Source organism: Oculina patagonica, chromosome 4, assembly GCF_052425735.1.
Source record: "Oculina patagonica isolate OP01 chromosome 4, crgOcupat, whole genome shotgun sequence".
NCBI lineage: Eukaryota > Metazoa > Cnidaria > Anthozoa > Scleractinia > Oculinidae > Oculina > Oculina patagonica.
Window position 1 is genome coordinate 235823 of NC_135761.1, and position 13007 is coordinate 248829.

The 13007-nt window shown below is 40.9% G+C and overlaps 1 protein-coding gene across 1 annotated transcript; it reads left to right on the forward strand.

Annotated features, from left to right (window-relative positions):
- Positions 1 to 9423: 9423 nt before the first annotated feature.
- Positions 9424 to 12287, forward strand: LOC144648987 (uncharacterized). The gene has a single exon (XM_078508438.1). It carries the CDS (start codon positions 9652 to 9654, stop codon positions 11524 to 11526), a length of 1875 nt encoding a protein of 624 aa, XP_078364564.1. The 5' UTR covers positions 9424 to 9651; the 3' UTR covers positions 11527 to 12287.
- The last annotated feature ends 720 nt before the right edge of the window (positions 12288 to 13007 follow it).

Here is a 13007-nt window from a genome sequence, read left to right on the forward strand (position 1 = left end):
ACAGCGATTAAAAACTATATGTAAAACAGTGCTAGAATCGCCTTTCACTCACACGAAAGCCGTTACTAGGGAAGGCGATGGCGCAAAATGTGATTTGAACAACTGACTAGCTGTACTTGATAAATGTCTTTGTTAAATAAATCTACACGACCTCGAACGAGAGAATAATGTGATGTTTTTCAAGCCGAAGAAGGGTGCTTATGGTTTGCACAGAATTTGATCGCTTTGGGAGGGAAATTATCCCTCGCGCAAATCGTCCGGGTTATCGGTGAGCGATCCATTTTAACGATCCCAAAGCTATCAAGTTAGAATCTCGTTAAGCACAAAGCTCGTGGTATTTGAAAAGAAAAACTGAGGCTTACACAGACAGCCATGAACCAGTGAATGACCTCTTGAATAGACCATTCAGACACCGCTTAAAATTATCGCTATAGAAAATCGGAACAATATATAGCTGCTGCTGCACGAAAGAGAAAACCATTACGACACGACTTATGTTGAAATAATACAATAAAATAATAGAATAATTAATACCGATGCGAGTAGATCGTTCAGACAATCTTACACAAAATGAGATACGGTTGAAATTCAGGAAAATGAAAAACCGCGACAAGAGTCTATTACAGGGTATCATTTGTGACGTAACGCCTAGCAAGAGAACGCAAAGTTATGACCAACCATGGTTTCTGTGAACTCTCGGCAGAAATAACAATTATATAATTGCGCTCTAAAATTAAAAATATATATTATTGCCTCATAATGGGTTCAGTTCCAGTCAGCAAAATTAAGTGTATATCTACTTTGCCACTATAAAGTCTTCAGCGCTTCCAACAACACGGTGTCCATGCAGAAAAAATTAAAAAAAAAACAGTTATTCTCTTTTAGTTTCAATAATCATGGCTACAAAAAAGGAAAGGGTCTTTACTGAACGTTCGTGACTGAACTGCTCAAAGGAAATGTAAAAATGTCAGGTCGTTCTTTGACAGCAGTAGGGCGACTATAGTTTTATTTCCCATTTTGTAATGAAAACAGAATGTCCCTAATGGTTTTCAAGGGGCTATCACAGTGACTTTGCGGTCGCAGACCAAAGTAATCCGACTTTCAGAGCAGGAAGGAAGGGTTTCCAACACCCAGCTATTCACCGGCTTATCCAATACTGTTAAATATGCACATACAGTTAACAATCGCTAGTTATATTTCGCTTCAGGCGCTACTCAAATGCAGTAAGATGAATAGTCACTGTCAGAATCTGTGTGTCACGATACAATAGTAAAGCGTCTAAATTAAAATTCTTCTAACTAATCTCCACATATTTCTTGTGCCAATAATAAAAAGAGAATCTCAATGTATATCGTTCAGTTTAGCCTTGGTAATCAGATAGCGTGACAATGTATTAGGGAGAAATGACATTCCGATCGCGGTACTGTTCGTGCTTCCAAAAAGCGTGCTTTATTGTTTTGCGAACTATTAACAAGTTTCAAGTTAGCGTAGGTTGTGAGTGGGCAGCTTATAGCTGAATCAAATTTTTAACTTTCGCAACCGAGATAAAGAGGGAATTTCGAAAAACCATGTAAGTAGATCAAAGTTCTGTGAGGAAACCTCGTAAAACAAAATTGCTACCATTATAAAAAAAAGAAAATTCTGCGTCGCCAAGCGTCTTACACGAGCGTCAAGGCTTTAACCACGATTTAAAGGAAGCTTAGCGAAAGTTCTCGAGCACTTGACACCTGTAACCAACATGGCTGTCAAGCTGAAATGACATGTTTACTTGAATACAGCTGAACAAGGAAGTTGCCGCCGAGCAGAGTAACAGGTACGTTTTGCAGTTAACAAACAAGTCAGATATCTGACCCCAGGGACACAGGTTAATTCGTAAAATTGACAATGATAAAGCGCTTTAAGATCTCCAAGGAAAAGAACTGATCACTGGATTTATGAAGGCATTTTTAAAAAGTAAACAAGGCTTCACTGGAATATGTCAGATATCGCGTTTTAATTGGGCTATACTGCCCCCTCCCCTCCTCGGGGGCTATACTCTGCAGAGTTGAAATGATGCTCCAACATAAAACAAAAAGTGCTGCCTTTGTATAATTGATAGAAATTACAATGTCAGTTAAATTCTTTGCTTTTTGTCTCTGTGTTCTCCTCCCCTGAGTTCAATCTACAGTGGTTTATTTACATCGCTTCCGTGGACAGCTTTTCTAAGCTCAGGCTATCTTATACCAATCTTAATAAAGTTTGTTTCTAGCTCAAACTTGATATTGTTAGTTTTAATGTGCTGAGTATAGATGATCGTGTCTAAAACACTGTCAATCAACTCCTCCGCAATACATTACAGCAGGCGCTCTGTGATTGGTCGCTGCTAAATTGGTTTCGTTCTGCAATGCTATTGGTTACTCCTTGTTTAAGTGATCCCGATACGGAACAAGCTAGTCAGTAATTTACAATGCAGCAAAAACAAGCACATAAAAACACCAATGTAATTGTTTACCAAAAGTCGTAATTTTCTGCCTACATTAGTAACCTAGTGAGATAGTGAGGGATATTCGATAGTTGTCATGTCCTCGGCCTGAATTTTTAAAGGTTGGTAAATTGAATATTTCTAGACCACCTACTTTTACCAATACATCAAAATGGCTTTAATAGCTTACCACGGACAATCAAACAAAAAAGCCCAAACTAAAAAGAATTCTGAATTACTCACTGATTTTAATTTGCTCTGATCAGCGCGCCTGATTGCGCGCAGTCACTGCCCATTATATATTCGTAAGAAGATAAGGATTTTCCGATTTCCAAGACTAATAAATTTTTTTCATCATTAATATACGGCTGTTCCGCCCGGCCACTCAAGTTTACTTCCCTTAGTAACTAATTGAAATATATTGCTAAAGAACTTAAAAATGTCTGCATATATGATCGATTATATCGGGAAAATACAAGTTCTCTTTTTAACGTTACTTGCGCGGGATTTTGGCAAGATTTACAACACAAGATGTAGTTTGGAGTAATTATTCATAGGTTAAACTTGTCCTTTCCGGTTGATATTTTAGAACTATTCTTTTGTGATCAATCCACTGAACTGATCAGTGAAAAATCTCCGGATGCATGAGCCGGCCGATTGCTCAATATATCAAGTACAAGCTGTTATTTTGGACAAATTTCACGGAAGTCGCAGCACGAGTCTTGCAGTTTGCGTTCGATTGCGTGCACAAGTAAATAATAATTCGGATTTGAAAGCATGGTTGAAACTGCATTTTTCGGAAACAGCGATAAATAAAAACACCTTTTCGCGTTTGTTAGAAAGAACTCTGTCAATGATGAGAAAAAAACGTTGGAAATGAACTTCGGAGTAGTTTCGTGCGTCTTCTAAACTCTTCAGTGACGCTTACACGATTCATAGTTGCTGATCTATCCGTAAATGCACTTAAGCTAAAAGAATTTAATGAGATTAGATTGTTTCCCTAGATTCCTTCTCTCAATAGGAAAAAACTTTACTTCAACGCTCGACACGCAATCACAGCAAAATGCTAATGAACAAAAGTGTACTTTTGTGTGTCAAACAGAGTGTCTCTTTTACTCCTGTATATCCCACTGAATACCAGAATACAGTAAGAAACTACTGAATGGTTTATATCATGTTATGAGGAAAACTATAGCAGAACGTTCACAGGCTTCAGTGGAGAGCTTATTTACATTTTAAGAAGGAAACTGATGGACGGCCAAAGTAAACAAATGTATGGTCTTATTGTAATCGTCAGCTGACAATAATAAATACCATAATAAAGGCACAGGGGCAATCCAACGGGGAGTGCCGGATCTTTTGTAGATCAGTAAAAAACCTTGAAATGGTAAAAAGACCAGACTGATCCTGTAAACGGCAAGGAGAAGAGATTAAAACAGAAATATACTCGACAATTATAAACCCACTTCACCCCCAATACAACCATCGCCTTATTCCCCATGTAAAAATAACCGCTGAAGGCGGGTACATGTATTTAACTGGGTACAAGCGTACCTGATCAGTACACTACCGTTTCACAATGTTCTTCATCAAAGGTTGACTCGCTGCACCAAAGCTAAGCTTAGCGCCTTTTTTCAAGCAACATTTGGCAGGTCACTGACACCCCAAGTCTAGTCTCACGCGCCGTCCGGTATAAATTGGCATAATATAACAGTTTTTTGTTCCCAGAAATACAAAACAATTTAGGATAAAAAATATTTACTCCTGTATTTTAATGTAATCCTTGGCTGAAGCAATAAAAGAAACACGGAACAACGTTGAGTCGCCTTCATTATTATAATTATTCGGGGCCGGTCCTCGGCCCACACCCCCCGCCGGAAACTTGGCTTCCTGTGGGTGATAGAAAATTATTCGCAAGAAAACTGTATTCGTAGTAAATTGTATCGGTGGATACAGAGAATTTTATTGCTGATGCTATTAGAACTGGAGTTCCGGCAGTTAGAAAAAAAGAAAAAGGAAGCCAACATTTCTCGATGCATCAAGCCTACAAATACCAAAAGAAAATTTTGCTTGGCACCGACTTTTATGGCAGTTGAGTTGTGTTGTATATTGAAACAGGAATTTTATCGAGCCTTGAAATGCAGCCGAACCTGGATGAAAATGAATAAATGCCATGCAGGGGTGCGGAGTATATTGGTGACGCCGGCAACATCAAATAAAATTAAAAATAAACAGAGGCTGGATAAAATAATTACAATAGTTCAAGCAATTTTAATCTACGTTAACCAAACAGGGTCTTGTTATTTCGCCTTGGTAATAGTTTCAGTGACGGTTTGTCTAAAAAATAAACTCCACACGCTGTATATAGCGGTTTATAACACAATTCAACTAATATAGAAATAGCGTTTTTCGAGCCAAGGTCAGGCCAATATCTGCTCAGTCACGTAGAACACACAAAATTGTATTTTTAACTACAGAATTAATATATTGTCAGTTTTTCCTTTTCCAGCCTCTCAGGGGAGGGGAGAGTTGAACGACCCTTTGCTCGCTTTAGACCTCTCTTGCCTTTTTTCCGTTCTCGTATATTTCGTCTGTTTCGTTTTTCCAAAATCTGTTATTGTCATCTACTTAACCAGCTGAACTCCTGACTTAACATAACATTACAGAGTATAGGAAGAGGAAGCTTTCCCAAGAAAATCCTCCGTTTTGAAATAAAATGTCTGCAAGAATTCACAAGTAATTAGTTTTCCTCGAGAAACTCCAGTGTCTTTTCAAGAAACAGGAACTGTTTTTTTTTTGCAAAGCCTGTTGTAAGAAAAGTACGAGACGTAGGTGAATAAAAAAAAATAATAAATGTGTTTATAGTGGTCATGCACTTAGCTGCATATCTCTACGAGATAGCTAGTTTACAGACATGCCACTGAAACAGAGGAAACAAATATATTAAATGAACATAACAAGGTTAAAAATACCAACTAGCAGGAGGCAGACCAGTTGGCTATATACAAAGCGTGGTCGAGGATTTGAACTCGGGACAACCGAGAAACAAATCCAGCTAGTGGCAAGGGCAGGTCTTGAACCTGGGACCTCCGGATTACAACACAAGCGCCCAATAAACCACTCGGCCATGCTTGCCTCCAGTGTACTCTCAGTGTACTTGTGTACTTTCCAGTGTACTTATCACAACTGTTAGTTTAACTTCCCATAAACTAAATAAAATACAAAAAAAATTCCCAAAAACTTTCACTAGTGTTTCTAGACTGACACTACGAAGAGTTCCTATAGGCCCTAGCTATCGGCCCTCCTTTTGAAGGATCGTACCAACTAGCAGAAGGCAGAGCAGCTGGCTATTTACAAGCGTAACCAAGAAGTTGAACTCGGGACTATCGAGAACAACACCAGCTAAGTCAGAACGGGATTCGATTATTTGTGTTTCTTTATCGTAAAGTTCCGAAAGTAACTACCCTCCGAAAGAAGAAAATTCACCGTCTGTAGCAAACCCCGAAAGTAAAGATGCTTCAAAAGTCAAGAATTTACATGTTAAAAGGAAATTACAAACTGAAGCAATTATACGTAAACGTTATTCCGAGGCAGAGTGGCCGAGTGGTTAGAAAATTACCCTAAGAAGCATTTTTCATGGGCTCTTCATTTAATGAAAGATACCACATAGCACGAATGGAACGAGTGCATATAATATAACACTTGTAAAAATTAAGTCGGTGAAGATTTTTTTAAAAAAAGATTACATAATTGGGACAATAACAAAAGAGGCATACAACATTAAAAAAATAATAATAAAACGGCAAAATTATTTTAAGATGAAAATATTTCCCAAAGGGGAGAGGGCAAACTAGACGCCAGTACCCGTGCGCGGCGCTTCCAAACGCTGTAATAAAAAGATACTATTTACAAGAGAAAAAGATTTTTATTTTATTTTATTTTATTTTATTTTATTTTATTTTATTTTATTATTATAGCATAATTAATATAGCGCGATCCTGGGGGCGCGATCACCTGCCATGCTATGGAACTGAATCGAGCCTGCGGTATAAAGCCTGCTAGAGTTGAGCTATCTTAGTCAGGATGCAACAAGTCGTGTTGCCTATTGCGGTTAAGTACATTCAGTGAAATGCCAAGTTTGAATGAAGCCAAAAATGAAATCTATGTAAATCGTGCTGTGACTGAATGACGAGACAGGTAATAGGCTGAGGGAAGTCCGGAAACAAACGGCTTATAGTAAAACCAACAAAATAGCACCGGATGTTGTCAAGGGAGGTCTTCGGTTTTTCTCGGCCTACTGCGCTGTTGTTTCCAAGTCGAATAATCATTTCCGTGTGGAGGGTGACAAAATTCTGGCTGATCATGAGCATTGAATTATCCGATGATCAAGGAGCAGCAAAACCTTACAAGGATCCCATATAATGGGCTCCTGACCTTATTCGTTTTTGAAGATCTGATTCCCTCCTTTCCTTTCAACCCATCCATGTGGAAGGCAAATCCAACTTACAAGCGACCGAGAAAGAGGGCAACCAACCAACAAGGGCCTGCAATTGGACCACGATATTTTCATCAGCTTTTGGACAGGACAACGACTATAAATTCTTACAATATTGCAAAATCAGTCAAACTAAGAAAATAAGAGAACAAAAAAATTATTAAAATAAACAATAATTCAAAAAGGAAAAAACCAATCAAGTCAAAAAATAATCCCAATGTCACGTTCTGGGTAAAATGTGGCTGTAGTAAATTCTCTCCGAACCGATATGTACATCGGTTCACGTCAGTGACAGGTTATGACCATGTTGGTTCTAGGGTGGATTTGAATAAAGGTTGAACATTTGGTACACATTTGTCATTCACAACAAATAGGAAAAATAATAACAAACAAGACTTCAAGGCTGATCATATATACTACGTGAAAAGTAGACTGACCCTGCGAGACACAAACACGACTAGAACCGATACATCAGGATTGCAACTGCGGACTGTGCGGACAGCTGTTTCGTCCTTTTAGAGACTCATCAGCGCGGTGTAGCAAATCTAAATGACGCCAGCTCAAAGAGCCAACGGAAATTTGTTCGTTTTTACACAAATTTTAGGCTTGGGTACGTTCTTAGGATGTTCTAAAATTTTGACCTTTCATTGTAGCCCGGCAGTGTAGGTTTGCTTTGTAATAAAAATGGGATCGCTCGCCAGAGGTGTTCTCTTGCTCGCCTCTAAATCCCCAAATTAAAACTAGTTTGAAAAGAAGCAAATGGAAAACAAAAATCGACAAAAATCATAATATCTACGCTGTAAATAAAACCGGGTCTTTTGTTTGCTGTTACATAGCCTGCAGAACAGGCGGTTTATTTTTTGCGGGGTTATTGCGAGGTAGTGCGAAGCGCGACACCCCGGGGGGGGGTACTCGAAAAAGTTTTGTACGGGGAGGCTCCGCCCGGAGATCCAACCCCTTACCCTTTTATATACCATTTTGATAGAAAAGGTACCCCTTTTGTATACCTTTTATTGCAAAAAGGCACCCCTTTCATATACCTACACGACATTTTATGCAGACTTTTATGTAGCGCTTAATAAATTAAGACGATGCAGCCAAAAGTTGCGTCTGCTCGAAATATTTAATGTAAAGGCCTTTAAAAATATCATTATGGCAGATTTCCCTACCCTTTCATATACCTAAATTTGTGAAATCCCTACCCTTTTATATACCTGGAGCCTGAAAAAGGTACCCCTTTCGGGCGGAGCCTCCCCGTATAGGCCATTATAGGGAGTACCCCCCCCGGGCGCGACACCACGCGACCCGCAAAATAAAAACTCGCACTTCGCGCTTCGACCCGCAAAATAAACCGCCTGTTCTGCAGGCTAGCTGTTACACTTTTACAGAACAACGAAAAAGCATCCACACTACAGCGGAATGCTCGAAACTAAAAAATCATAAAACAAAAATTGTAGACGGACTACCTCTTTTTTTTTCTACCACTTTTGAAGTGCGGACAAACTTGAATGACCTCCTGTGCCAGGAAGGTAATCAGTAGCAGCACCCCCCCCCCCCTCCCTGTTTTCATTTGCTTTCCCGCTTTCTCTCCAGCTCGCGTCCCACTTGCCTCCCACAGTCGTTCTTAGGGGCGATCGTGTTTCACTTCTCCTCACGTGGGGAGGAGTGGGAATCGATAGTGGGGATCGATCGCCCGTAAGAACGACGTCTTACTGACCGAGAGCCTCGAGAGCCAGGCGCAGGCTCGGTGATCAGCAGAAATACTTTGCAAGGGAAAAAACGCCTGATCGCAGGTTACAGAAATACTGACCCCACCATCCAGGGCACCATCTCCCCTCAAAGAGTCCTCAAATCGATTCCCCATTTCACGCAAAAAAATAAATAAATAGCGCCTCGTGTGAACTGAGAAAAGAAAAATCAGTTTTACTCATTACCCACTCTGCTGTACTCAGAGCTTTTATTCAAAATCTTTTAGTAAAGCAAAAAGCCGCAACGGCGAGTCAAAGCCGGGAGTCGAAGTCAGAGAGAAAAAAAACATTTTTGTCCAATTTTGCTGTCGACGCTTCACGGCTCAAATTAAATTAACATGAAAACCTCTGTGAGCAATGTATTTCTCTTCTTTTTGCGCTTTTCGCTAGACGAACTTAGGGAAAAGAGGGACAACTTGTACTCAAGGCGTACAAGAGGCATAAACCCAATTGTAAATCTCTAAAAAGAATAGTTCAGTGGGACGGCAGTTTGAAATCGTATTTGTTTTTAAAGGCTGGGCGTGGTCGGGTGCAGTTTCCTGTACAGTATCAACATCCGGTTTCTGGACACACCGATAGCAAACTAAAAAGAACAGTTGCCAGTTTGGCAGTTATACATGTCTCACATGTAGGATTAGTTTGCCAACGGAAGATGTGTAAAAAAGAATTGTCGTTTTCCTCCTGGATTTGTGCAATGCTGCACGCGAAATAAGCATGTATGATTGAAGTGGTGGATATTAAAAGCAACACGATCTGCTGTCGGTATTCTTGTTGACAAACCCCTGACAGCCATGTTAATATACATTCTTTCAACTCCTAATATCCTCAAAGAGTGGTATCACTTTTCAGATCATGTTCACGGGTCGTCTCACAGGGCAAAGAGTTGATCTCATGTGCTCTTTTATTAATTTGGACGTTTATAAGTGAGATTTGAAACTACTACTTCTATGGCAAGTACAACAGTAGAGGCAGTCTATGTGCCGGATAACATCGATGGAAAAAGTTACTTACAAAACCAACGATGGCGCCTTCGAATTTGGATCTGTTCTGGCATAGCCATGTTGATTGTTTTGGCAACAGCATTGGCTCTTATTATTCTGATTTTGAACTTTTCAACGTTTCTCTCGCAGACCTATGAGCTTGCTGAAGGCGATATGAGACTGATAACTGTATCGACAGCTTTCTGTGAAGAAATATCTCTTGGTAAAGACTCTTCAAAACGAAAGCTCTGGATTCTGTCGTCTTTGCGTCTTAGTCCCCAACTGCGACGAACAAATATGTCGACCGAAGTGCTTGTATCAAAATTGAAATATTGGTACAAGGGTTTTTATTTGCTGGAGGGATCCTCAGTTATTATAAATGCCAATTCCAATAGCCCGTTAAAGCTCTTTATATTCAAGGACAGAAAACGTTTGGACGAATGGATAGATAACAACGGCGATTCCAGTGAAAGAGGCGGCATTAGTGGGGATCAAGACTTTTCCTCGCAGCCTTCAATAATATCTTACACTCTTTCCGTTCACGAAACGGGTAACTACTTCATTCTTTTTAAATACACGAGAGGAAAGAAAGACTTCTCAAGAATGAAACTTGATTTGATTGTTAACCGTAAGGTGTACGATCTGGAGTCTTCAGTGTTTAGTTGTAGCGCGGCAGCCAAGGAAACGTGTTCGGCACGTTTATTGTTTGGCTCGTCTGAAGTTGGTGTGATCGAGGTTACGGATGAACCTTCTTATTTCAGTAATCAGCTTATTTCCAAATGGCGTTGTGAGCCACGCACCTGGTTTTACGCAGCCGTCTTCGTAGGGCCCATCTTGTTCTCCATCGTCGCGAGCTTCGTGTTTTACTTCGTGTTCATCAACCGTATAAAAAACAGACATTTACAGAAGCTTGCAATTCAAAGGCAGCAAGTGCTGAGACGCGTAAGTGGCGCTGGTTGCAATCGAACTGACTCCTTTAGTCATAACAGGAGTTTGAACGGTTCAGTGAGAAGAACTCCCAGTAGAGCATCAAGCATACGTAGTCTAGGTAACCAAAATGACATGTCACGCGCAGCGTGTCTGCAGCCTGTCGTGACAACTATGTATACGGGAAATTACTCGATAAGCGAAGACAGCGGTCACGATACGGACGAGGATAATAAAAGAACGCGTAACTTAACTCGCACTCAGAAGCGAAAATCCTCTGTTGATGGAGCGTCTTTGGCTTCCCGAGAAAGTCTTTCTAGAAGACCAAGCTTCACCACATTTCAAGGGAGCGAGGATGAAAGTTGTAATGCCATAAAAGAGGTTGCAAAGGTTGAAGCTGTTTCGTCACGCAACCGGAGTAGACGAGCTCGTGACAAATGCGACGGGAGAAGACCTGCTGATGATGGAGCACGCAAAGCATTACTCAAGACAAGATCTGATCGCCATGAAATGCGTGACAAAATCCCTAATGGAACTGTTCCCAGAAACTACCCAACTCGACGATATTCCAGTGATGAATTATATGACCGAACAATCAAGACCCTGCCGCGTAATCGCGGCAACACCGCACCCGCTGGTCACCCTGACAGTCACCTTGTCCCTGAGCTACACCGTTTACCCGGCAGACCAGCATCTCTTCCATCCTTGCAGTACCCTGGCGGGGCGTGTGGGTTCCCATCTGATTTAGCACCCGACTGCCGACCAAGAGTCAGTGGTTCTTATGAAGACGCCGATTCTCACCGACCTCGAGAGGAAAGCACTGTTGAACCTCAAGAAGTTAAATTGCGGACACACTCCGGAAAAAGACGAGAGATGGGTTGGACTCCAAGGCTGTCTATGGTATCCGAGGTATAGAATGCTTTGATAGCTCAGTGTCAAGAACTGAACGGGCGTCACGAGTATTTATGTTTCGCTGGGTGATTTAACAATGTTGGATTTTTGCTTACAATTTTCGTATGCGACATTCGGACGACACGAATATTGTTCTTTTCAATCAAACATACGCCACTTGGAAACGACTATCTTTCAAGGCCTCCCAGGGTTGGAAACAAGAGAAGCTGATAATTTGCTTCAAGGCAACAAGGAGTAAACTTCGCGCAAAAATAATTTAGGCAGCAATTGAATTAGCAACAAAATCCCACTCCCCTTCCCTCCCCCCTTCTCCCCCCGAAGTTCGTGTCGTGGGCGTTGTGTATGGCAGCAGTACACACACAAAACTTGGCCTCTCATCGTACATGTAATTGTTTATATTGCAATCTACATCGCATACGTAAATTGGGCGAGAGAAAAGCGTTGCTTGATCGGCGACCCAAGTTCCGGCTGGGTTGATATGTGAGTTCCACCATAAAATGGAAACTCAGTAATTGTAGCTTTCTTTGGGTCTGTGGCCGTAAGGTAACTTGAAGAAGACGTGACTTTCAATCTTGTGGCTTTTGTATACGACGATAATGCGAGTTTGCTTGGTTTACTGCTTTAACCGAACAATAACTAACAATTCATTGTATATAGGTTAACTCTATCAACATTTCGTTTTCATTCGTTCATTTGTATTTGATTATATGTTGCTACTTGCCTAACCGGTCTCGCCAAATCCAAGTTGAAATAAAGATTTTTTTTAGTTCTGTCTTTGGCTTTGATGTATAAACCAGCGCGTACTTCGAGAACTTTCTAGCTATCGATCGATAGACGTTACTTGTGCACCAATCAGAGTGCTAATCCTTATTTCTAGCATAACCCAGTGACCGACAATAAGGCAAACTCGCAATTTGATTGGCCACGCAAGCGCGGTCTTATTTTCGATAGACCATCTTGGAAGCGCGCGGAAGTAAAATTCCAGAAATCACGAACAAGAACTATAATAAGCCCTGGTCAAACGGTAACACAAGTGGTCGCAAGTTGAACTTGTGAACAGATTTGTGTTAGCTGGCCAAACGGACTCGCCAGTTTGCTCGCAAGTGCACACAAGTTGTCAAAAAAGCCATTTTAATGCTACTGTGCGCGCTACAATTCAGTACTTGGAGTAAACAGCAAGACGTGCGGTATCTTGCGTTGGGTGGTCAAACGGTGAAAAACTTGCGTTGACATGCGTGCAAATTTGATCTCAACACAAGTCAACGCAAGTCCTGGCCAAACGGAAACGCAAGTGGACGCAAGTTAAAAGCTTGCGTCTACCTGCGTGCCTGTGTACAGCAGTCCCACTTCGCTCAAAAAATCGCGGATTTTTTTTCGCGGAGGTCTGTGATTTTTTTCATGTACCATCCCCCCCCCCCCCCCCACTCTTTTTTCACGCTCGATTGTCCCTTATGTATGGAAAACGCAGTCTTGTTTCATCGGAT